A 27,834-nucleotide genomic window follows, 5' to 3' on the forward strand; every position below is an offset into this window, starting at 1 on the left:
TTTTTCAGGTATTGCGTGAAATGACATGGAATAAGGAGCGCCACGTACAACCTCTTAATGAAAGACACGTGTACTCAATCTTCCAGACTGGGATGTGTTTGCGCCTTTGTGGGGAAAATGTGAAAATAATTTAAAAAATAGAATGACATGAACACCATAAATTGGAATAAGATTTTTTTTTCTTCTAAATGTTATAATTCAAGACCATCCAAAAATGCTGGGAATTTTATATTAAATAAATTTGTATAAAGCATAATATTGATTATTATAAATCGTAGTCTAAACTTATTTAAATTAAATTTAAGGTCTGGACGAATGATAAATTCCATAATATATATATATTATATGTTATTATAACATTATATTTGCATGAATAATAATCATACAATTAATTTTTATAAATAAATCGTGCATGAAAAAGGGTAAGGAAAATCAAGAAGAGAAGAAAGAAAAATAGGTGATGAAAGAATAGGACGAGGGATAAAAATAATTTTTGACTTCTCTCTCATATTTTTTCTTTAAGCGAAGAAAGATTAAAGAAACTCGAGATATTCTAATAGTTAAAATATAAAACTTTTATATTCAAGATATCTAATTCAAATGTTAGACGAAAATATAAATGAACTAAAAAGATAGACTATCTCCTTTTATACGAATGCACTCCAGCAAAACAAAATAAAATATAAGAACATTATTATTTACTCTAATTACTTGACAAATCTCCTTCTACGTATTGTCTCTGTTTTTTTTTTTTTTTTTTTTTTTTAAATTTTAGATAACATACATTGACCTCACTTGAGATTTAGCCAAAAGATAGGAACCTTCGTTAGGTTTATATTTTTTTAAGAACTTCTCTTGAGGTTTCAACAATTGCAGGAACTTCCTATGAGATTTGCCAAAAAACATAAACCTTCGCTTGTATTTTACAAAAAGACGTGTCTTTTGAATGAAGATTTATATTTTTTTTGACAAATCTAAGGAAAGATCTAAGATATTTTTAAAACCATAAAGGGAGGTCAATAAAAATTTTCGACTTTAGGGAAGGTCTTTATCTTTTCATCAAATCTTAGAAGAGGTCAGTGTCTTTTTCCATTTTTTTTTTTAACTAGGTGATGCAATAAGGGCAAACAGGTAGAAGCAAACCAAGAGGATAAAACAGCCACTACCACTAAGAAAGCAAGAGAATGAACAATTGAACCAAATACCATGTTAGGAAGCATGAAATTTCAAATCTTAAATTTAAATCTTTTATATAAATAAAAGAATTGTTATACGGTTTTAGGCTGTATATTTCAAGACCGACACGAATCCTAACTGAAAATTCGAATTCAAACTCCCAAACATGTCCTGACAGTGTTCGAACATCTCCAATAAGCAAGCCACTCCCTAGACAAGACCTTGATAAATCATAGGCAACATCTTCTATTGATTAGGAGAAGAGGAGAGACCATTGAACTTTATAGGAAGATTGAAATTCCTCAAAAGATGAAGAGATTTGCTTTAAAAGAATCATTTGGATTGATGTTCCACAGCATAAGATAGCACCTTACTCTTCCATACCTTTATTTTAACATCCAGCTTCTCCAAAAGATGGCCAAAAAAACATCTTTTTCAATAGCATACATAAGCTGTACCAACAGTACAAAGGATGGGTACTAATTGTGATTGCAACATATAAATGAAAGTGGCCAACACTAGGGTTTCAAGAGGAAAGGGGCATACGATATCCTTGCAGCAAAAATTCAGTGGTGACTTCCCATAAATAAGTGCAAACTCAAGAATACTTCAATTCACCCTCAAATGATATTTTATTCAATGAGGGGCTAAATTTAATGTTACACAGAACAAACAGGAAAGCCCTCAGATACCTTTCTCAAGCATGGCTCTGACCCTCATGGGAAGACCATAGAGCTTGATGAATCCAGCAGCATCAGCCTGATCATAGATCTGCCCACTCTCAAATGATGAAATATCCTGCCTGTACAGGCTATAAGGGCTTTCCCGGCCAGCCACAGTGACTGATCCCTTGTAGAGTTTGAGAGTCACTGAACCGGTGGTGGTCTCTGTGATCTTCTCCATGAATGCATCCATGGACTCCCGGAGAGGGTCAAACCACCTGCCAGCGTACACAAGCTCTGCATACTTGAGGGCAAGGGAGTCCTTGACCTGAATTGTTTCCCGATCAAGGGTTAGAGATTCGAGCTCCCGAGCAGCAGCAAAGAGTATGGTTCCACCAGGAGTTTCATAGACTCCACGACTCTTCATTCCAACTAGCCTATTTTCAACCATGTCAATACGGCCAATTCCATGCTTCCCGCCAAGTTCATTGAGCTCAGAAAGGAGCGATGCTGGGGAAAGTTTCTTCCCATTGACTGAAACAGGGAGTCCCGAAACAATCCCAATTTGTACATATCTGCATGCAGACGGGAACAAGTGCAAGGGAAAGGAGTTTAATGCAATGAAATAAGAAATGAATCACTTTTTATCTGGAAGGGGAGAAAAACTAGGAGAATGATTCTGTTGCAAAAGGAGGAATGCAAATTGAAGAACTTACTCAGGTTTATCTGGTGCATCCTCTGGGTTCACAGACATCATGTACATGTCTTCCTTTGGCTCATTTGCTGGATCTTCCAAAATGTCTCCCTTCAGTGCCATATATAAAATAGAATGATAAAAGAAATACGAGAATGAATGAAAAACCAATTATTAGTTTAGGTCCTCATAAATGATTCAAAAGTGTGTACTTGTCCACCCATAATCAAACAGAGAAAAATACGACTAAAACATCATACTACTATATTAAACTTTGGCTGGGGTAATCGCCCTAAACCCCCCCCCCCCCCCCCCCCCGGGCCCTTTTTTTTTTGGGCACGTGGAGAAATAAAATTGATTAATTGTTTTGTGAGATGGAATGGGGAGGATAGGCACCCAGCTTATACTGGATCTCTCTCTCTTATATATACATAAATATACACACACACAAGTTAGAGATTCAAACCTAGGTTTATTATTGATTCACAACACTAGCGTCATGTTTGGTTTGCAGAACGGAATGGAACGGAATGAAAATTTAAATGGAGAACATGAAACGATCCATTGACAAATTCAATTTCACTCTGCCCTATCCAATTCCATTCCTATGTACCAAATGTGTAGTTAGGGTCAAGGAATATCCAACTGCCCCAAAAGAAAGAATCAAATTGGATTTTTGAATTCATACAGCTCTTAGAGAAACTAACCTCCCCATGATTTCAAACAAATAACCTGGGCTTTCTTCAGCAGTGCCACAAAATAATAAAAAATAAAATAAAAATAAAAACACATGACAAAAATATTCATTTAAATGTATCAAACAATTCATATGCAATTAAAATATTATGATGAAAATCATGAAACTTGAATATAAAATTAAAATATTAGGGTGGCTGGCTTTTCTTTACTACAGAAATTAGAGTTAACAGGTGTTACAGCAAGCTCTATTTATGTGGCTGTGACATTATGATTTAACCATATCCATGTTTTGACCACACGTTTTTGACAATCTTACTTCCACCAAACATCAAGGGGATACTTCAACCTAAAGAGTGGCACAATTCAAGCTTAATATCCCAAAGGCGGCCAGCTCCAGTGGCAATGAAAGAGGACAAAGGTGGCAATTTCCCTGACTATAAAGAAATATATCCAAGCCCCTTGGATTTTCAAAAATATTTTTAGTATAAAACCTCACTTGATCCACTCAAATTTAAGTTATTTCATCTCCGCCCTATTAGAAAATTGAACTTGGCACAGAAGTTTTTATTTATTTATGCAGTCCACCACTAACTAGCACTTATCATTGCACCGTTGAACCATTGCAAAACAAGGGTAGATTCATAGCAAAAGGAAAATGAAAAAAAGATGAAACACAGTCCCATCAAACTAGACTACAGAAAACTTAAAATAAAATAAAATAAAATAAAGGAGATGCCATTAGCTCATTTAAAAGGTTTTGCATGCTTATCCAGGTTCAAGCTGCAAGCAAAAAAGCATAGCATCGCAATAAAAACCATCAAGTTAATTCAGCAAACCTCTATAGGGAAAATTATACAGGCATTTGCAAATGGCTTGCAAATCATGTAACAAATCCGGGCATTGTTCTTTACACCAATATTGATAAGTGAGATAGATTTTTCAGAACTTACACAGAGGAACAGTGCGCATGCATGCAATGCTCAGACCTCAGTAAGCTAATTAAAAATTGTAACACTAATGGCAAAAAGGAAATAAGGGGAAAACCCCCTAATAAGCACAATTACCTCATGGCTAAGGTGCCATAAATTCCTATCTCTGCTGTAGATAGATTTCTTTGTCACAGGAACAGGAACATTATGTTTCTTAGCATATTCAATAGCATCTTCTCTACCTTGGATTTCCCATTCCCTCCAAGGAGCCACAACATTCAGTTCAGGATTTAAAGCAAAGAAAGTGAGCTCAAAACGGACCTGGAAATGTAAATTAGTCATAATAATTTCTCAGACTGAAACAAAAGAAGTGCTATGATTTCAAGAGATCAATCTGAAGCATGCCTGATCATTGCCCTTCCCTGTGCATCCATGTGCGACGGCGTCAGCTCCAACTTCTTTAGCAACATCAACCATGGCCTATTATAATGAAAATACAATTCTATTTATTATCTAAAGACAAAAGGAATACACAACAGTTTTAAATTCCTCGTCAACAGTACAAACCATTAAAATCAGATGTCAGTGAGTAAAAATGTAAAACTGTTAAAAATCAAACATAAGGTCAATTTTGCGGGCAATAGAGTCAGCCTAAATTTTGGAAATTAAAAAATTTAGGAAGAGCAGCCTCGAGTTTGCACTCTCAAAAAAACATGTCGGAACAGCTCAGCGAAAACGAAAATTCACTTCCCTGCAACATTTTCCTAAAGTTTATCAAAATTTAACAAGCTTAACAGTTTCACAACCATCATAATGTATAAAAGTTCACATATCATACAGGCACACACGAGGATAAAATTCATCAAGAAGGCAAGAATATAATCATGAAAAAAAAAAACTCTAACCAGTTAAGGACGATGCTTCATCTAAATAGCTCAACGACTTCATTATCTATATTAATAAACTAGCAACTGTGACTACTTGAACATGGTGCAATAGTAAAATAATTCTAAAAGCACATCGCACCCTAATTTTATGGATTCAATGCCTCTTAACCCGGACCATATCATTTTTTATGTGTGGCAAATACTTTTAAAATCATGAAACAGAAACAGATCATAAAATGATAACACTTCCAAATAATCAATGACCAAATATTGATCATTTTGGAAATGGAGAAAGGAGGCTTAACGTGGAAGAGTTCTACAGAAACGTTTGCATGCATGTAAGCAGGTGTGCAGAAAATGATCAGGGAATAGGTCATGCCTTCCAACAGTTGTCAGTGCTGTATCAAGAGGCGTAGATCAAATTAAGAAGCAATAATTATAAGCAGAAGCATTTGTGCCATCTGTAGTCTAAATTAATCTTCGCACGACAGCACCTTTGCAATAACAGGACGGGCCATTGAGGTCCCCAGCAAGTACTTCCTTTCATAAAGTGCACCAGCTCGCAAGCAAGGAAATATGTAATCTTGCACAAATTCCTCCTTCAGATCCTTCACAACCAATTGGGAAGCCCCACTTGCCTTGGCCTTCTCTGCCAGACCATCCATTTCCTTCAGACCCTGTATAAATTTAACATTTTTGTCTCAAACACAGAAGCGAAAGAAAAAGGGATCCATGAAAAAGAAGAAAGGAATAACAAAAGAAAAAGTGTTATTCCATTGAACAAACATCAGCACCAATATGGGTAATGAATAATGAATTCAATGTGAAAGTAGAATTTGCTATGTATGACATACTTGACCAACATCAGCAGTGAAGCATACAACATCACAGCCATAATTCTCCCTGCAATGATCAAGATGATTATGAACAAAGAAATAAAAATAAAATAAAATAAAATCCTTCAGCCCCTTCAAGATCAAAAGAAGCACATAAATAAAATAAAATAAAAGTAGAATGGAAATGCCCTAAATACTGACATGTTGCCATTCTTATTTGTTAGCAATGCCCAAAAAGATGACAATGTAACAATAAAAGCACCTACCCCACCCCAACCAATAAAAAAAAAATGTAGATGCAATTAAACCAATAGCTAAAAAATAAAAAACAACTGATATAATAAGTGGTACAAGAATTTTAATTACAACCAAAATATAACCAGTATTCCATTTTTTAGGTTCTCATTTTATTGTATGAAATTATGAATTGTTTTGTATTTCAGCCGCATACACAAGTCCTGCAACCTTGTGTTGGAATTCAGGTAAATGTTCAAGGGAATTTTCATATTAATTTTTTATTTCATTTTTTAAAAAAGAAGATATTTCATATACATCTCCATCTGCCTCAGTTCAACAAGTGACATTTCAATCACAAGAGCATATTTTTTATTGCTCCTATACCAGTAGAAGTTTAAAATTAGTTCAACCTGGCTAAATTTTTAAAGAAGGGGCAGTAGACTTGTCAAGCATATTCTCACCTGCTAATTCTTTCATAATTAACACTGATATTAAGCGGCAAAGACGATAGTTTGGGATAATCATACCATTTTTCTATTAGGATGTTTTTTCATAAAAAGGAAAAGTAAAACACCCGCACCAAAAAAAATAATTAATTAAAAATACAAATTTACCTTAGCCATGGAACAATAACTGAGGTGTCTAAGCCACCACTGTAGGCTAGAACCACTTTGTTCAGTTGACCACGGAGGCCTTTACCCTTTGGAGCACCAGAAATATCTGTATCTTTTTCACCGGCCAAAACTGCTTGAATAGCTGCATTTGATGGGCAGAAATCATTATGGTTACAAGACGCAGAAGATAAAACTCAAATTACATCTGAATCCAAGTGGACAGTCTGAAGACATCTCAAGCATAAAATGCTATTTCTCCAATACATGAGCTGATAATTAGATTGCATGACATAATAAATTAGAACAAAGATCATTTAGAATCAGCACAAACAGATCAAAAATGTAAAATTCATGCACTGTAAACCTGAGCTGTAGTTATGCATAAAATTCGAGGAGATGCAGAAGATCAATTTAGTGGAAACAGTATGCTTATGGCTCTATTAATTTCATCAAAAATAATTTGATCAGTAAAAATAAGACAGCTGAATGAACATAAGGGCCAAAAGATGAAAGATGAGAAGTAGACCCAAGTAGAATGTGCTGAGTAATGCAAAAAAATGGAAAGATAATCATTTCTAAAGAAAACCATTAATGTGAAACTCCTAAGTTGAAACTCCCTGTGTGAAATGAAAAGGACAAAGTTGATCTATGGAAGAGAAGATGATTACTATTGAATCAATCAATCAATGAGTAAATAAATACATATGATAACCAGCATTGCGCAAAATGACTGCAGACTGTAATCAAAACCAAAAAAGAACAAACCATTACTAGGGTGCTGAAATAGCACTCGGAGTATTACCTCGATTTTTAGGAGATCGAATAGTATCTCCACTGTTACAAATAATCCCATGCCCACAAAGCTCACTTGCCTTTGCTCCTAACTAATGAACAGAGTATCACAATAACCCCATCAGCATGCACATAAAGAACACTTAGCCACAAATTTATAAAACAGGAGACCAAACCCATCATCATCAAATATATCACAAAGAGAATGAAAAAATTAAATAAATAAATAAATATAATGGTTAAAAGGGATTGCCATAGGAACAACCTCTTGGAACAAAGACACCTTCCTGGGACAGTACAACTTATCATGACAACCAAAAGCATCTGTACACAAAATCAATGACACATTATAAGAGCTCCTCATGTAATACTGTTCTTACTAAAAAACTGTTCCTGGTGAAAACTTTTCTTGACAAAACTAGGTGAAATTACCTCGCTTGGACCCGCAGAAACCGAGACTGGTAGTCGATGAACAAGTGGAAATGGTGTGCAATGGAGCCATCAAAGTCCAACAGATGGAGATTCCCTTATATGTGATTATGAAGCTGGCGATATCACCAGATTTGAACTGGGTCCTGGCACACAATTAATTTGTATGGGTATTTATTCTAGAAATTATTTGATATGGATCAACTAGGAACGGTGAGCAATTGTGATTAAACTTACAAGAAGAAGAACAAGAACAAGAACAAGAGATCACAGAAAATCGAAGCAAAATGGTATAATATGTGACAGAAATCACAGCAAGAATGTCATTTCGCAAAAAATTCCTGAAAGAAATGGAAATAAGAAAAGGTAGGAGATGGGGCAGCACACCTGCGAGAGAGAGCAGCTGCGGCGGCGGTTGCAGTGTACGAGCACACAGAAGCTTTGTGTGACGGCTGCTGTGTTAGTGTGGGTTTTCTATGGCGAGGAAATGAAGAAGACGAGCGAAAAGGTTTTTCAGTGTTGAGGAGATGCTGGGGTTTTTGGGGTCTTTTTAAGGGTATTTTCGTCCTAAATTTTGTCTTGGTTTGGACCTTGCCTTTGACAAGCAAATCTTTAAAAAGTCAATTTTTATTTTTTAAAAATTAAGTTTGTATTTAATTTAAATAAGATTAAATACAAAATTATATTAAAATTTATTCGAAATCAAATTCAAAATTCATGCATTTAGCATTAGAAGATAAAAAATTATTTTTTAAAATAAATTATTCTCCTCAAACATTCAAATTAGTATTCCTAATTATTTTAAGAACTTAAATATAATTTACAAAAACAAACCCACTAATTTGCATCTTTTGGTTGAGATAATGATTCCAATTAGTCTTATCTGATTTTGAGAATAGGATTTGGACCATAAATGCAAACTGACCATAAAGAAAGAATAAAATTAAACAAAAAATAAACAAATATATTTTTAAGGATCCCTAGGAGCTTTCCCAACTCTCACCCATTAGTCCAAGTATTTTGGGATAATTGGAATGAAAATATAATTATTTTAATATAATTAAAACTTTAAAAAAATAAATGTTAGCAAAATGTAAAATTACATTTGAATTTATAAATTTACTATATACTTTATTTTTTCTCAATAACGAAGCATGAAATAGTAAATTATTTTCTTAATTTTATTTTCTTATATAATATTCGATTTACAGCATTTTTCAAAATTTTTTAAATGTGATCAATACGTTATCTTACACCCACCTTTGGTTTTTCAACATTTTTAAAAAATGGTAAAATACCCTCTTCTCCCTTTTTCCATAGTTAAGTTGTAAGAATTTTATTCCTATAAGAAACTTACTTTTTGAACTAAATTATTTTCTCTATTTTGGCATATTACAAAAATATCCCTATAATATAGTATTATTACACTCGATTATTATATTTAAAATAATAAATTATTAATAAATAAAAATATATTATCATATTGCAATAATTTTACATATTAATTAATATTCAAACAAATAAATGGTACATTGTCAATAATTCTTTCAGCTAATTGATCACTCAAGTATTTAATTTTTAAAATTTATGATTATTTTCAAAATTTTATGACACTGATTTAATTAAATACCTATTTTTAATAAGTTGTTGTATTGAAAATAAAAATATCTTTCCTATATCGATCACACATGTTAAGTATTTTAACGATCATCTTTCTTGAAATGCTTCTTAAGAATATTGACATGAAAATCTATATATATTCTTGAAAATATTATAACGTTGAAAATATTCCCCTAATAGACATCTCATTTTCGAAAATGTAATTTTTAAAAATATTATTTTATGTAAATATTTTTTATAGTGCAAACTATGTGTCCTCTAATGGTTTTCAGGGCCGACCTAATCATTAGGCGACTAAAGTGTTCACCTAGGGTCTCAAAAATTTTGAGGCCCCCAAATTTTTTTTTAATACAATAATATATTTTTAGGATCCCAAATTTTTTTTAATTAAATAATGTTAACATTATTTATTATGCATACATTAACTTTTCAACTAACAAATAAATGAAATTGTATTACAAAATGTAAAATAAATACAATTTAATTTTTTTTTTTTCAAGTCTTGTTGACTTTCCAACTAATAACTTTATTATGTTTCTAACTATCTATTACTCTCATCTCTTTCTCTTAGCTTTTCTAAAAAAATATTTCCATCTCTCACACTCTCTCACTCTCATCTCTTGGTCTCTCTATGATTTTTTACTCCGGCTCTTGTATTCATTATCTCAGACCTCTCATTCTCTATAATTTTCATTTACCTTAATTTTGATTTCAATGTTTGTGCATTATTTTTCTATTATTTTCACTCTGATTTTTTTTTTTTTTTCTTAAATTTTGAAAGCTTTGAGGTTAGAACGTTGTATCCGACAAGAATCCGATATCATATCTCTAAAGTCTCGCTCACCGATCGATTTGCAATAATAATAATAATCAAGTTATATTTTTTCAATTTATTATTTCTATAGATTTATTAAATTTATTTTTATTTGTTTACATAATTTATCAATTTATAGTTAGTGTTAATTTTGAAATTTAATTATGTCAACGAAAAAATATGAATCTGAGTATGAAAAACGAAGAAAGAAAAAGAAAATATTAAAGGTCCCTGATTAAATCATTCGCCTACGGCCCCATATTGTGAAAAATCGACCCTCATGGTTTTCTTGTTTCAATGGTTTTCATGTTTCATGTTCTACAAAGCTATGCTTAGGAGTAAGAATTTTGAACCTTAGATTTAAATTTGGATGGATTTAAATAAATTTCGATACTTTTTATATTATATTTTATCCAAATTCATAAATTCAAATTCAATAGCTCGTGAGAGATTTTGTTATTTTTGAATAGTCGGAAAGACAATTTCTTCCTCCTTCCCATTCAACCATTATTTTTGAATCACTTCAATTATGAAAAGAAATTTTCATTTTCAGTTTTCAAAACAATTGCAAATCTATTACCTTATTTTTAAACTTTTCATCATTTACATAAAAACTATAAAAGCAATTCTTATAATATTATATCTATCCAAATGTACACAAATACAAATTGAAAGTATCTCTCGAACATTTCGATTCTAAAAGAATACAACTATTCTCTCAAGAAAATTTTCGTGAGTTAACATTTTCATGATTGGTGAGTCCACAAACTGTCCAATCTCCATGAACGCTATGAATTTGATTATAAATCTAAGATAATAGCTATGAATCACAAGAACAAGAGGAACAAGAACGACATGTCGAAGAAGAATTAGGGGAAAACCTTCCAATGTCCATTAAAGGTATGAATTTAATCACGAAATAGTTAAGAACAAGAACAAGATGAAGAAGATGAATTGGGGAAAAATTTACCTGAACGGCCACTCTACGAGTAGTAATTAGGGCTTTTCGTGTTTCTGCACGAACCGAAGAGAGTGAAGCGCGGGCGGAGCGCAGAGCTGCTGCAGCCTGCAAGTTTGCAACGAGCTCTCAATTTATTTTGCTTTCACACTTTACTTTTAAGTTTTTGAAAATTATTAAAAAGCCCCACTGATTTTTCAGATATTATACTTTGGCCCCTAATCTACTAGCTTTTTGTTAGTGGGAACAGCTGGAATTCACAAATGTAGCGGAGACAAAATAGGGTGCCACTTGCAAATTATTAATTAAAATTACTTATGGGCCTAATTTGCCAAAGACAATATTTTGTCTTTTTTTTTTGGTAAAAAGTATTTAAAAAAATAGTGAATAAATTCTGTAATTTAGGTAGATAATAATCCTTAGCTTAGGTTCTGTTTGGTACTATTGTCATTTTATATATTCTATTTTTCTTTTCGCACGGTGAAAAAATATATTATAAAAATGTATTTATTTATGTTACCGGTTTTTTATTTCTGTGGTTAGTTTTCGACTATTTGCAAAAGAACTAAAAATCAGATTTTATAATTTTTAGTTATTTTGATAACCTATTATTAGAAATTTTAATATTTAGAAATAACTCTTTTGGATTGAATCATACATTTTATAAACTTTAAAATTAAAATTAAAACTAAATAATCTTATGAATTTAAATACAACTGAAATAAAAATATTCATGAATTTTTCAAAATAATAATAAAGGCAAATACAAAATATTTTTAATATTTTTCAATTGTCATGTCTAATAAAATTTTTATTTTAAAGTAATTTTTGAAAGTATAACAATTAAGTAAAATAATTATAATAATTTTTATTTTTATTATAGTGTTTTTTAATGTGTATTATTTTACAATTTTATTATTTCAATCATATTTTTATGATATTATTTGTAGCATCCCGGCCCACCACATGGGCCCGGAGTACTAGAAAACATAACATAAAACAAAATTCTCTCTGATACCATAAATAAGAGCGTCCGACTTCGAAGAGTTCACAGTTGCCCTATCCAAAAACAACATACAATAAAGTAGTGGAAAAGTTTCATTTTCAAAATACCATACCAGAGTTCTAAGTCAATACTATTACATAAATACTTATAATGTTTCTATTACAACTCCAAAAAGATAACCTAACCATAGTCCAGTACTTACATGAGTACTTACAAAAATGACTCACAAATCACTACGCTCCAGAACCCACTAGAACGCTAGGTCCAATTTCTTGCAGGACCTGAAACAAGATTTGTATATTGGGGTGAGACACTTCTTAGTAAGGTAGATCATATTACATCAGTATGTGATTACATGAGTTTATTTCATCAGAAAATAATAGTAAGTTTAACTGAAATGAGTTACGCAGTTAAAACATTCTCAACCCTATAATATAGGATATATATATATACATATTTCCTGCAAAAGATAGTGTAGCCGAGGTTGGGGTAGGATACATGTAACACCCCGACCCCGAGGGGCCTGGGATATTAACTTTTTACTACTCATTTACAGCGGAAGCAAAATAAACTCAATTTTTATTAAACCAGAGCACTAATATTCCATATTACAATCATTTATTTCAAAAGAAGAAAAATTACACAAATATAAATATCTGAAACCATACTAATATTTCTAATAAATCTTTATTTTTCTAATCCCCACCCGCATGCTTGCTAAGCCTGATTTCTGACATGTCCTTCAGAGTTATCTGAAATAAAATATGATTGGGGTGAGACGACGCTCAGTAAGTAAATAAGATTATTATTAGTGTGTGGCTAAAATGAGCTTTTAAAGAATTTCGTAAAACAATATTTAATACTATAATTTCAAGACTGCTTTTAGAATAAACATAAATTTAAAGATTTCTGCATAAAACTTTTGTCATCAATTTCAACAGTAAATTTTTACAATCATATACTATAACTGTTAAATTAAACTTTTAACTTTAAAACTGTAAAAATATTTAATGATAAACATACATATACTTTTCCTTATACGTGTTCCTTGGATCGTCATTTAAGTACCAAAATGATCCTTTTCACGTAAACTTACACTTTTCCTTCAAATCATCAGTAACTTTGTACACGTAATTAAATATGTATAAACATATATTATAAAAATCACCCTTAGGCCTGTTTGTCGTAAACAAACTTTAAGTGAGATTTTCCTTATTAAGTCCTGGTCCGGAACCAGGTGTGCACTCAGGAGAAATCCACTAACATAAATAACCACTCTGTAAACAGTGTGGGTGCACTCTGATCCGTATAAACTTTAAGCTGCAGTACCGAGCATCTGTAACTTTGAACTTTCGTTGCCATAAGGGGTTTGAAAATCATCTTATTATAATTTATGCAATTTAAAATAATATCGTGAAAATCTCATCTTTACTCATATTTACATAAAAAATGTAACGTAGAAATAAACTCATGCCACACAATTTTTGTGTTAAAAAATATATATAATTTTATTTTTGAATAGAAAGAAATACTGAAAATTTATCCGAAGGGATTGAAACATTTTTTTTAACCCAAAAATAGATGCAAGTATATTAAAGATAGAACTGGTATAATTAAATATGCGTAAAAATAAACTTATGAAAATTTTGTGGAACTAAATAACATAATTAAAATTTACGTACAAAATAAACTCGGGTATGAATTTAAAATAAAAAGAAACTAACATAATCAAAATTTACTTACCTTATTCTTTTACCGCGTGCTACGAACACAATAACTATCTTTAAGAAATGAGATCGGAAAGAGTGGGTGATTGAGAATTTAGTTAAAAATTCTCTCTCCACCACAATTTCTTTCACTCACTAATCCTTCTCTTCCTTGAAAAATTGTTGTGAAAAATGAAGGTTGAGAGCTCCCTATTTATAGGAAAATTTTGGGGAAAGAATGAAATTTATAAAAGTGTAGGGAGATGGGTGAAATTATAATTTTTAAAAATTAAAGAATGGGCAAGGGATGGGCAAGGTATGGGTTGAGTATGGGATGGGGATGGAGACCATGTGGGAGTGCTTGCCACCATTCCCATTAAATAATTTTTTTTTAATTAATTACTTACCTAATTAATCAATTAGTTAATTAATTATTTTACTATTTTATTATTTTTCTTAATCATTATTATCAATATTATTATCATTGTTATTACTTTTAAACTATTTTTAGTATTTCTTTATTTTATTTTTTGAATAAGAATTAAATTTGAATTTTAAAAACTCATGTGGGCCCCACATGGTCTTGTGGGCCCCACACAACTTCGAGACCCAAATGGATCCTACGTCACTCGAATAACTCTCATATGATTTTATGCATCCTACATAACTTTGAGACTCGTGTAAACCTCCATACGACTTCGGGACTCATGTGGGCCCCACACAGTCTTGTGGGCCCCGCATAGGATACCTATATTATTATTATTTTATCATATATTTCTACAAATTATATTAGTCAAAACATTATTTTGTGTATTTATTTATGTATATAAACAGTGTCTTGCGGCTCCGGGACTCATGTGGACCCCACATAGTCTCTTGGGCCCCACATATGATACCTATATTATTATCATCTTATTATGTATTTCTACAAATTATGTCTGTCAAAACACTATTTTATGTATATATACTTATTTACGTGTACAAACAGTGTCTATCCTGTTTATCCTATGAAATTCCATTTTGACCAGGCCGACCTCCAGGGAGCGACTGAGCCGCAATGGTCTCTGAGCACTCGCTAAGACAAGGTCTTTCTTAGGCATCAAACATGGAATCAATGATCCTACAGAAAACACTTCTATATTGATATTAACTTAATAACTATTTTTATTATTTTATTATTATTGTACTTTAATCATATATATATATATATATATATATATTTTTGGGTCATCACAATACAGGCCCATACATTGTAAAATCCCTCGGCTCGGTACTCAAAACTGTAATTCTACCCATTTTATTTTAAATCATGTATATGCATATCGAACTCCACCCTGTGACACCCTAATTTTCGTACAATTTTTTTTTTTAACAATAAATAAATAATCACTCGACATCCACAACATTTCCAAATCGGTCACGTCAATAATCCTACTACCATTCATACGACCCGGCCCGCATTGGGTACCGGGTAAAAAGTTCTTTTATTATATAACCTAACAGTGGAAGACAATATATACATATCAGTCAGAATACAATACCCAAAGTATCAATATACACATATACACAATACTATCTCATACCCAAAAAGAACAATACAACCCTAGTCCAAACTCACCCTGTATATCAGGGTTCTAGCTCCCTACTATCATGGAGTTCTATCACCCAGTCGGTCTCTGTTCTCTGAAAAATTTAGATAAATTGGATGAGACACATTTCAGTAAGAAGGAATAAATTATTTACAGTGTGTGGCCATATGAGTACAATTATAATGTACTTTACTTTCAAATCATCGTTTCATCTGAGAAAATACACTTATATACACATTCTCATAATCATATAGATATACAACACAAGTTTTTATAAGCTTTAAAATCATTTCTCAAATTCAATAATTTTCAACACATATTTATCGTGAAGTTCTTGATAATAGGGAAGATTACCCACCCATACATGTAACTTCCCGCTGCCCTAACACGTTATGCAATCACGTATGGCCACATCCGATACCTATCAGGGCACTCACCTTACTCAACAAACTCTCAGGTGGAGAGTTTCACTTCGCCTCGAATATGTATATTATCAACTCACACGGTTCCATTTCTCAATTTTATCATTCTTTATTTTTCAATTTCCATTCTTTCTTTCATTTCTCATTTTAGTCAATTTTATCATTCTTTCACTTTCCATTTTCATTTTACTTTTCAGCTCATGAGTATCCTTGGTATCAAATACCAACATCGCGTCTGTAATTCATGGCCACCCTGAGGATCTTTCTATACACGTCATGCTTCCCCCCATGGTTAAGGTTGTGGGGCCCGAAGGCTGGATCTAATCACAGTTGGCTGATCTGGTTAAATCAAATATCATATCACATATTGCGTCTGTAGTACAACTGACCGGCCTATAACCCTGATCCGGACTCAGGAGGCCCAACAACTTTACACAATGGCACAGTCAACTATCATGCCACACGCTCTAAGAGTCCATGTTGTTGTACTAACACCACTAGCAATGGTACCGTGCTCAATATCATAACCATCCAACAAGGTTTACCACCACATACCCGCAATCATTATGTGGTATTGACATTTTATCATTCATATTTCACGTATTTCCACATTTCTCATTTTCATATTACAAAATTAACATTGTAATATTTTCATTTCACATATTCACATTTCAATATCAGTATTCTTTAAACATTTCATCATTTAAATGATATTTTCTCAGTTCATAATTCATCTCATCTCATACTATCATATACATATCTTATTTCAAAATTACTCAATATTTCTCAAAACACATTTTCATATTTCACATTTCTTCATTTTCTCAGAGAATACATTTCTTGCACATTTCACTTTCATCATTTTCTCATATCTCAATTCTCATATTAAAACGCATTTCAGTATCACATATTTCACAAGGTAAATCATCTAACTCAGTTTAAATATTTCTCAATATAAATCATATGCCACACAAATTTCATCTGATATTTATATCATAATAAATTTCAGGTAAAATAACATACGCCATTTTTACATATTTCTCAATCCATAATTTTCATAAAAAGGCTATTATAATTTATTCCCCTTACCTGACTTACTGAGAGTCTCGTTAGAATCACAAATCCTACACCCTTGGCGCCCGAAATTCAACTCTTGCAATTTGCATTTTCCCCAGATTAATTAATCTATTTCTCCAAAATAATACTCATCTAGCCTTCCCTAAGCTCCATATACCTCAAATTAATATTCAAACTATTATTTAACACCCCCACTTAATTTTCTAAATTTTACCTGCAGGTCCCAAAATTACACATGTGGCGCTCACTCGGGCCCTAAATTCTAGAATTCCTACTTCAACCCCAGATGCTCAGTATTTTAGTATTTTTAAATTAATGCTAATTAATTAAAAAACCCCTTAATAACCCCCGTACCCCAAATTTGGGGTTTTGGCCCGACACCCCCATAAGAATTCTGTCCTACTAGACTTATAGAGAATCATCCCTAGATTCTCATGGTGGTGTCTGTTTGTCAATTGGGCTTATAATTTGCAAGAAATTAAAGAAAAAAGGAAAATTGGCTTAACCCAGGGGATACACCTACGCCGCTCCTACCATCGATCTGTTCCGATAGAAATGATGGCAATGGAGAATAGAGTCCAGCGGTATCTTCGGATTTTCGATCTGGTGAAAATTCGTCACGAAATCGAGGAGAGAGGGAGAGAGAATGAGAGGAGAGAGAGAGAGTATATAGAGAATCTGGGGGAGCTGTTGCGTAGGGAAGAAGAAGAAATAAAAAAAAAATTCATCCTGAAGCTTCAAATTCAAGATGTTAATAATAATAATAATAATAATATATTTTATTAATAAAAACAAAATAAATTTTAATTATTTTTTTCTTTTTTTTCTTTTTAAATCCGATTAATTAATTTATTTATTTATTTATTTTTTATTTTTTTATTTTTGGGAATCATTTCACTAATCTTATATATCCCTCTTTGGGGTTATTACACTCCCTACCCAGGGACACCACATAAACACCATTTACTTCCCCCATGGTACAGGTTGTGCGGTCCGTAGACCCGTTCTATCTCTGGCGACCCACCAGTCTAATCACTTCAATGTTACAAGTCTGTTTTGGTCATATCCCACCCTGGATCAAACACCAGAGCCAGTGACCAATCGACTTTTCAGATACCCACCCTTACCAATAAGGCATGGTTGCACTGTATCACCCACAAGCAACGGTAGTGTGCTTCCACAGTAACAAATTCCTCAGGTGGTTCATACATCATATATACAATTTATAATGAAAGTACAGTAACATGTTTCCATTCCATAAAACATTTAAGTAATTCTAGTATTTTTCACAAACTCATTCATTTATTAGCATTAACAGGTATACACAACCCTCGGTCTTAAACCGATATCTAATTTTCCACATCCCTAAAAACAATTTGGAACTACAGTTCCCACATTTCATACCAAATATTTCACAAGTTCAGTTCATTCACAATTACCATCTCATTTCACACTCATTTGATTAAATATACTATAATATAATAAATAGTTCGTAAGACTACAATTTACATAAAATAGGGTTTCAAGCATCTCCAACTTTTAATATAATAAGAATATATAAGCTTAATGAAAAATGGAGACCATACCCCCAAAACCCTAATTTCCCGAAATCATAAAATACAATTTAACCAATTCAGATTTCAAAAGTAGCTGATGTAAAACAAATCCCCTTACCTGGCTTACAAGAAAGCCCCCTAGAAATCCCAAACTCCATCCCCTACGGTGTTTGCAGTTCAAAATCCTGAAATCACATTTTTCCCAAATAAATCAATACAAACCCTAGATCAGCAACCGTTAATTACTTCATAGGCTTCCCTATAGACTACAACAACCATAAAGCCTTAAAATAACCTACTTACCCTAATTTGTAGAGAATCTCCCCTAGATCTTCGTAGTAACTTCCAATCGTCGAATTTGTCAACGAGCGGCGAGAAATCGTAGAGAGAGAGTGTGTGGTCGTGGGTTAGAGAGAGAGAGAGAGAGAGAGAGAGAGAGAGAGAGAGAATGAGAGAGAAATTATGTTTCTTAATGAAGAAGCAAAAAAAATTTCTATTTATAAGCCCCTTGACCCGATCAAATTCGTCGACGCATGGCGCCTTCATCGACGAGCTACTAAAGGTCGTTCATCAACGAAAGAAAGACCTCATCGATGAACCTTAAGCCTGATATTTTTCGGACATTCTGGATCTCTTCGTCAACGAAAATCTGAATTTCGGCGACGAACCACTTTGGGACTTTGTCAACAAGAACATGGACCTCATTGATGAAACCTGCTAAAACCCTTTTTACTTTCCCTTTCCTTCTTTCTCATTTATTTCTTTATTTTCTAGATTCGGGTCTCTACATTATTTGATTTAAAGACAAAAATGAATGTTTTTTAACTATTTTTTAATTTATTTTAGTTTTGTAAATATTAACCAAACATGCTACTAGTTTCTAGTTTTTGGTTTTTGTTTCTAATTTCTATTTCTCTAATTTTTTACAATGATACCAAACGGATCTTTATTTGCCTAGCAATTATTTTTATTTTTGGTATTTTATTTTTTTTAAGCATTCATCAATTTTAAATATTATTTTAATGAAAATTAGGGGTCAAATTTGTAATTTTGATAGAAAAATTATAAATAAAATTACAAATTATTAACTTATACACCATGCAATAATTTATTTTGGTATTTTCATAATTGTATCTTCTCTCTAATTTTTAAGCAATTGCTTTAATAAGAATTGAGTCAATTCTATAATTCAAGCAAAAAATTCCAAATGCAACTTATAATTATTAATTTATTGATCGATTAAATTATTCTCAAGCTACTCAATGCACAAATCAAGGTTGTTAAAATTAATTTATAATGATCTCTATGTAAATTTGAGTTAGATCATCTCAATTTGTCAAGTTAAAGAATCAATTAGTTTAATTCCCAAGTTGATTTGCTTATAAATCCTATACTAAAATTCTTTAACAAGATCACGAACTAATTCTTTAACTATTCTCATAATATTTTTGTATAAACTCAACTTTTAACTCGTATGAGTTAAAAGATTCATCTTACTTTAAATAAAAATACTTATCTTCATGTCATCATCGATTATTATATATTTTCATTTATCTTAAATAAAAATGATATATTGTGGCCAATTTCTCTTTATAATTGGCAATTAAAGCAAAATTCAATAAAATATGAATCAACATCTTGCATGCTTCTTCTCAAACCCTTTCATAATACTCTAAATCGTTGGCCTAGCCTTGGTCCTATATTAATAATGAACATTTTGAACTAGGGTGCACCAACCCTAAGTTGTAATGCAACACTTTGGGGACACTTGAGAGCCAAGTAGCAAGCTACCAGGGATAAGTAGTCTATGTGAATAAGTAGTCTATGCATTAGACAATAAACTAATAAGAACAGATACACTCTTGATCTTAGCTAAAATGCCAAAAAAGGTATATCTGAAAAAGATTTTCAACTTCCATTTTATAGGCAATTCCTCTTATTCCTTGTTTGAAGACATCTTAGAGTTGTAGTTATATTGGATTTGAATAAGATATAGTAGAAATCCGTATTGAAATTTAATCAAATTCACTCAAATTCAAATTCAAAATTCAAATTTTATACTCCCAAGCTGTAATGGACTGAAATTTAATAATTAGGAAATATAATAAATGAAATAAATTAGGAAATATAATAAATGAAATGGATTAATGGATAAAAAGGGGAAAAGGAAGAATTTTTCAAAAGAAAAGCAGGTCTCGTCGACAAATGTCATGTTTTCGTCGACAAGTGTCCTTCTAAAGCTCATCGGCGAACTCAGTTTCTCGTCGACGAAAGAATATCGAGAGAGTATATGTTGGAACTTTGAATTTCATAGACGAAGGTATCTTCTCGTCGACGAAGTCTTTATAGCTCCTCGTCGACAAATCCACGTGTCTCGTCGACGAAACTCTGTCTTTAAATAGGTTGTTCTTCATTTTACAGCATAATTCACGAACCTTCCTCACTCTCTCTCTCTCTAAGAAACAATCTCCTAGCCTTCTGTAATAACCTCAAAAAAGGATATAGAAGATTAGTGGAGTGATTCTAAAAAAAAAAAATTAATTAATTAATTAATTAATTAACCAGATTTATAAAAAATTTTAAAATTTATTTTTATTTTTATTAATAAAATATATTATTATTAATATTTATTATTATTATTATTATTATTATTATTATTATTATTATTATTATTATTATACATTAACATTCCTGAAGCTTTGTGAAGCTTCAGGAAACGTTGGAGATGCAGAGGCATCTCTGCGCCAAACCCCCCCGCCACTTTACTCACTTTCTCTCTCCTCATTCTCTCTCCCTCTCTCTTCATTTTTCCCAATGAATACTTGTCTAATCAAAAATCAAAAGATACCGCTGAACTTCATTCTCCGCTGCCGTCATTTCTACCGGAGCGAATCGGTGGTAGGAGTAGCGTAGACGTATCTCCTGGGGTAAGTCAAATCTCCCATTTTACCTCATTTCTTACAAATTATAAGTCTGATTGACGAACGAACATCACCACGAGAATCTAAGAATGATTCTCTACAAGTCTAGTGGGACGGAATTCTCGTGGAGTCGTCGTGGGCAAAACCCCAAATTTGGGGTATGGGAGTTATTAAAGGGTTTATTTTTAATTAATTAAGATTAATTTAAGAATGCTAAAATGTTGAGCATCTGGAGTTAAAGTAGGATTTTTGAAATTTAGGACTCGGGTGAGCGCCGCAGGTGTAATTTTAAGTCCCGCAGGCATAATTCAAGAAATTAAGTGGGGGTATTAAATAATAGTTTAAATGTTAATTTGGGGTGTATGGGGCCTAAGGAAGGTTAGTTGTGTCACGACCTGCTCATTTTCACACATTTTTTTTTTTACAATAATATCATCATAAAATCGATACCACCTATCTCACAATCCAGCTCAGTAGGTCACAATCCACTTGGACCCGTGGGTACCAGGGATGCATCAGAACATCTAGCAAAAGCCTACGCAGCAGAAAATGTACAATCATATTCATACCATCATATCATACATCACAATGTACTAGAGTTACTACAATCACTGTACTTTCATATATACATCCCAAAAATGAAATCTAGGAACAATTCCCACAAAACCATACTATCCCTACCAAAAACTTATCCTTCGAAAAAGGGCAGATAAGCCACTCTAGATCAACGGGGCTTTTCCCGCTCTCCTATCAGGGGCTCCTGAAAAGTTTGTAAAATTTAGGGGTGAGACACCTCTCAGTAAAGGAAAATAAACTAATACTAGTGTGTGGCAACATGAGTATACCGTGTTTTACATATACCATACATATCATATTCAGTACTATTTATCAAATCTGGGAAAACATATGTATATCAAAACATGACAGAACATACTGCATTTCATAAGCATATCTCATCTTATATCATCATAATAATAACATAAAAACATCCTGGTAGGTTAGCCGGCTGTTGTCATGTATTACCCCCACATGACTGGACTGGTCCATACACCAGGGGCAATAACATCACACTTCTTGAAAATAACCACATCGACCATCCAATCTCACACCACTTCGTACAGCGGCACAGATATCATGATCACGAGGATTATGGACACATAGCAACGGTACCGTGCAAGTGTTAACCTAGACCAAGCCAATCAGGTTCTGACATCATATACATATACTAAAATCGTGATATATGGATAACTCATATCATTAATTATCAAATCATTCATATTATTTTTCACATATACATATATCATGAAAATCATCGGCCCGTACGCCGGTATTACACATTTTATCATAGTACGGCCAGTACGCCGGTAAATCACATAACACAGCCCGTACGCTGGCAAATCACATAGCTCGGCCCGTACGTCGGCAAATCATATAGCACAGCCCGTACGTTGGCAAATCTCATCCACATAGCATAGCCCGTACGTCGGTAAATTGCATATATATAAAAATATCTAGGCTCGTACGCCGGTTTTCCATCATAAAAACCCGTATCATAATCACATTCTCAGAAAACAATTTCTCATACATTTTATACTCAAGCCACACTAAACAAGTTTTCCACGTATTCAACATATCATATTTTCAACAAGATTTTCTCAAATATAAATCATATATATAAACATATGTATTTTTTTGAAAATGAGTGCTATAAATATATACATACAATTTTCAAAAGAACTACCTTAGTTTATCCCCTTACCTGATTCCTGCAAAGCCCCTAAGAAAATCTTCCCTGCACCCACAGGGTTCCCAACTCAACACCCTGAAAATGGAAATTCCCAATATTAAAGTTCAGTATTTCTAAGCATATAATACTTTCCTCAACTGTCAAAAACCCGAATATTGAGTAGAAAGTTTTTACCCAAAAGTATTCAAGTCTAACACCTGAGGGATTCCCTGACCAATACGCTGAAACTAAAAACCCCCAGTATTAAATTTCAGTATTTTCATGCGTACAACATTTCTTATAACTAGCGCAAGACCAAATATGGCTTAAAAAGCCTTACCTCAACTCTAGGATGATTTCCAACTAACTTTCACCAACGATCCGCTCTGGCAGATTTAGAGAGAACTTCCTTAGGAGCGTCGTGGTAACTTTGGATTGTTGATCCGGTGAGAATCTAGCCAGAAATCGACGAAAGAAAGAGGAAGAACCGAAAGGGAGAGAGAGAGAGAGAGAGAGAGAGAAGAAGAATAGCTTAATTAAGAAGTTAAATACGGATTTTTTCATATTTATAGGATAGCGGAATTCGTCGACGAGTCCTTCACAAATTTCGTCGACGAAATCCACTCCTCCTCGATGAAATTCAGTCGGCTCAAAAACCCCTCTTGGTATTTTCTCGTCGACGAGCCCCTTGTGTTCGTCAACAAATTCTCTTAAGCCTTCGTCGATGAATCTCCTGTATTCGTCGACGAAGTCCTGCTGATCCCCTTTTCCATTTTTCCTCCCAACGAACGCAAAGCGTTCGTCGACGAAGTCGACGACCTCCTTCTGTTTTTGGTCTCCATTTCCCTCTCTTTATTATTTAAATACCATTCTAAATTCGGGTCGTTACAAGTTGAGTATTATTTTGGGAGAAATAAGTTAATTAATCTGGGGAAAATGTAAATTGTAGAAGTTGAGTTTCGGGTGCCAAAGGCGTAGGAATTATTATGATATAAATATTAGATAAATTGTGTGACATTTGAGTAATATTAAATTGTGATGTTTTGCATTATGAAATTAACATATTATGAGTATTAGATGAAAATTGTGTGGCACATGACATGTGTTGAAAAATGTGAAATATAATGATGTGTATTTTCTAAGAAAATATTGAAATGAGTTTATACAAATTACTGATACGAGTATTTTGAAAAATGTGGAAATACGTGAAATATGATATATATTATTATGAGATGATGAAAGTGTACAGAAAATGATGAGAATATTTATAATGAACTGAATTAAGATATTTTGAAATATGATTGATGATATGTCAATACCGCACAATAATTGTGGGTGGGTGGTATTCCTTTCCTACTGATGTCATTGGGGAGGTATGCTTAGTATGAAGATTGTGTGTATGAAGTTCCTACTGATGCCGTTGGGGAGGTATGCTCAGTATGGAAATTGTGTTGTGAAGTTCCTACTGATGTCGTTGGGGAGGTATACTCAGTATGGAAATTGTGTGTGAAATTCCTACTGATGTAGTTGGGGAGGTATGCTCAGTATGGAGACTGTGTGTGTGTGTGTGTGTGTGTGAAGTCTCTACTGATGTCGCACAATAATTGCGGGTGGGTGGTATTCCTTTCCTACTGATGTCGTTGGGGAGGTATGCTCAGTATGGAAATTGTGTTGTGAAGTTCCTACTGATATCGTTGGGGAGGTATACTCAGTATGGAAATTGTGTGTGAAATTCCTACTGATGTCGTTGGGAAGGTATGCTTAGTATGGAGACTGTGTGTGTGTGTGTGTGTGTGAAGTCTCTACTGATGTCGTTGGGGAGGTATGCTCAGTATGGAGACTGTGTGTGTATGTGAAGTTCCTACTGATGCCGTTAGGGAGGTATGCTCAGTATGGAGACTCTGTGTGTGTGTGTGTGTGTGTGTGTGTGTGTGTGTGTGTGTGTGTGTGTGTGAAGTTCTCACTGATGTCGTTGGGGAGGTATGCTCAGTATGGAGACTGTTTGTGTGTGTGTGAAGTTCCTACTGATGCCATTGGGGAGGTATACTGAGTATGGAAATTGTGTTGTGAGATTCCTACTGATGTCGTTAGGGAGGTATGCTTAGTATGGAAATTGTGAATGTGTTGAGAATTAGAATTATGTGATCTAATGTATTATGTAAAGTACATAAATGTGAATTTATGTATACATAGATATGTAATGAGTTAAAATGGGAAATGATTATGAAAAATAAAAGAGTGTGTACTTGAGCAGTACGGTCGACCGAACATGCAACTTAAGTGCATTTCAGTTCTATTTAATTACTTAATCACCCTTTCCATTTAACCATATATATATATATGTGCATGTATGAGTGTCCTAGGGTCATTCTAGGTCTTTTTCGTTTTGAGCTTACTTATCATACCATGCAAGTGATGTATATAATTATTAAAACACAGATCCTATTTACTATTACAGACCCATAATGAATAATGAATTTAAGTACAACATAAATAAGATCTTCAAAGTCATCAACTTATACTTCTTGTGTCATCATTTTGACCTGCCAATTGTATACCTGCACATGAACTCGGCAGATATTAAATACCTGAGTATTTGTCACAAGCAAAACAAGGTATGACCCATAGGGTCAACAAAAACAACTCTCCAACAATTACTCATTTGGTAGACCAAATAATATTTATCCTCCTAAGTACCTTGTGGTATTACTTCAAATATTATAGAAAAAATTATAATAAAAAACTAAAAAATAAAAATAAAACTAAAAAATGAAAGCTAATGAGGAGTTGGTTAATATTTTCAAAACTAAAATAAATTAAAAAATTACTCAAGACGTGGGAGGTAGGATTGGTTTGGAGGCGCCATTTGGAATACAATCTGAGATATGTAAGACAGTACACTTGAGCAAACTGTTGGAGAATTTGTCCCATGAGAGAGAAGATGGTTTCCATTCAAGGGAGATCAATTGGAACTCACAAGAAAAGGGAAGATTGTTGAGAATTCCACTTGTGAAGTTTGTCCTACATTGGAAAAAGTGAGTATTTGATGGGTACTTATATACATGGTCTAAGACCTAACAAGCTTAAGCTTTTGTGTCAAGTTGGTGCTAACACATGTGTATCAAGCACACATATGGACTCCTCCGGTGCTAACAATATTATCATCCTTGTCTTATTAGCGATTCATTTGGATCAAAGATTTTACTTTATAAAAGAAAAAGAAAAGAAAATAAGAAGCAACCTCATTTTTCACCGTCTTTGCTATTTATATTAAATATTGTTAAAAACAAAGTTCATTTTAATAAGACTAAAAATTAGAAAAATTAAATATTAATGATGAGTAAAATAAAAAATTTGTTCATTTGATTTGGTATCTTTAAATTTTTTTTTCTTCCTTTTCTTGATAAAACATGAAAATATGGATACCTTAATATTTTAATATTTTTTGAGTTATAAACAAAACCTAAGGATTCACCTCCCGGCAAAGATCCAAATCCGCTCCAATTATTAGGAAAATACATAACTCTTATTTCATCAAAATTTTAATTTATTTTAGTTTTATAAATATAAGCTAAATAGGATGTTAGTTTTCAATTTATAGTTTTTATTTTAAAACACCCTCAACTTTTTTCACTCTATTCAATCTTATTACAAGGACTAATACTTACTTAAACCAAACATAATCCATAAGCCAAAAATTGAACTAGCTTTGATGGGGTGCGCCAGGCCTAGACTACAATGCAACACCTATGCGACGCGCAAGAACCCTAATAGCAAGCTATTTGGTGAGCCCTTCCCCTAAAAAAATTAATTTAATATCATGTGAACCAATGGTCCACGTATCAGATATTAAACTGATAAGAACAGATACTACACTTGATCTTAGCCAAAAGGCCGAGAAAGGTATGCTTAATTAGTTATTTCAACTTCCTTTTTATGGGTAAACTCTACTTTGACTCCTCTATTGAGCTTCCGATGTGGGACATAAGACAAGAGGTTCAACACTTCACTAAGAGTTCTCTTTTTATTAAATATTGTTAAAAACAAAGTTCATTTTAATAAGACTAAAAATTAGAAAAGGTAAATATTAATGATGAGTAAAATTAAAATTTTGTTCATAGATCAAATATATATAAAAAAAAATAATTACTTTTCTTGATAAAACATGAAAATGTCCCAAGGGATTCACCTCCCGACAAAGATCCAAATCCGCTCCACCAATTATGAGGAAAATACATACAATTAAAAAAAAAAACATTACCCATGTTTTCTATTATTGAAATAAAATAACTTATTTATTTTAATATAACTATATAGTTGATAAAACATAAACTTTTGAGAAGAATAATATAAAATAAAATTGAAATAATACATTACAAGGTACAATTAAATAAAAATGCTATATTTAAATTCGCACACATACATATTTAAGCAAAGGATAATGTGTATGGCTCAGATCATTTGAAATAATAGCTATCCATGAA

General features: G+C 32.7%; 1 protein-coding gene, 1 non-coding gene and 1 pseudogene across 4 annotated transcripts; all 3 read right to left on the reverse strand.

Moving 5' to 3' along the window:
• Positions 1–1,729: 1,729 nt before the first annotated feature.
• LOC131159469 (argininosuccinate synthase, chloroplastic) lies at positions 1,730–11,492 on the reverse strand. Of its 3 annotated transcripts, XM_058114404.1 has the most exons (12): positions 11,360–11,478; positions 8,343–8,429; positions 7,959–8,101; positions 7,792–7,850; positions 7,537–7,618; positions 6,735–6,876; positions 5,902–5,950; positions 5,542–5,724; positions 4,566–4,640; positions 4,296–4,481; positions 2,555–2,643; positions 1,730–2,413 (listed from the first exon to the last, which is right to left on the reverse strand). In XM_058114404.1, the coding sequence occupies exons 3-12, from the start codon at positions 8,026–8,028 to the stop codon at positions 1,861–1,863; spliced, it is 1,488 nt and encodes a 495-aa protein (XP_057970387.1). In that variant the 5' UTR covers positions 8,029–8,101; positions 8,343–8,429; positions 11,360–11,478; the 3' UTR covers positions 1,730–1,860. The 3 variants fall into 3 exon arrangements, with proteins under 3 accessions (XP_057970387.1, XP_057970386.1, XP_057970385.1); XM_058114403.1 differs by lacking the exon at positions 8,343–8,429 and having other exon boundaries at positions 11,360–11,492; XM_058114402.1 differs by lacking the exon at positions 11,360–11,478 and having other exon boundaries at positions 8,343–8,503.
• An 8,933-nt stretch (positions 11,493–20,425) lies between these two features.
• LOC131161219 (U2 spliceosomal RNA) lies at positions 20,426–20,596 on the reverse strand (annotated as a pseudogene).
• A 6,466-nt stretch (positions 20,597–27,062) lies between these two features.
• On the reverse strand, positions 27,063–27,257 carry LOC131161216 (U2 spliceosomal RNA). Its single transcript, XR_009138367.1, has one exon. It is a non-coding gene; the product is annotated as a U2 spliceosomal RNA (small nuclear RNA).
• Between the last annotated feature and the right edge of the window lie 577 nt (positions 27,258–27,834).

This window comes from Malania oleifera, chromosome 7, assembly GCF_029873635.1.
Source record: "Malania oleifera isolate guangnan ecotype guangnan chromosome 7, ASM2987363v1, whole genome shotgun sequence".
NCBI lineage: Eukaryota > Viridiplantae > Streptophyta > Magnoliopsida > Santalales > Ximeniaceae > Malania > Malania oleifera.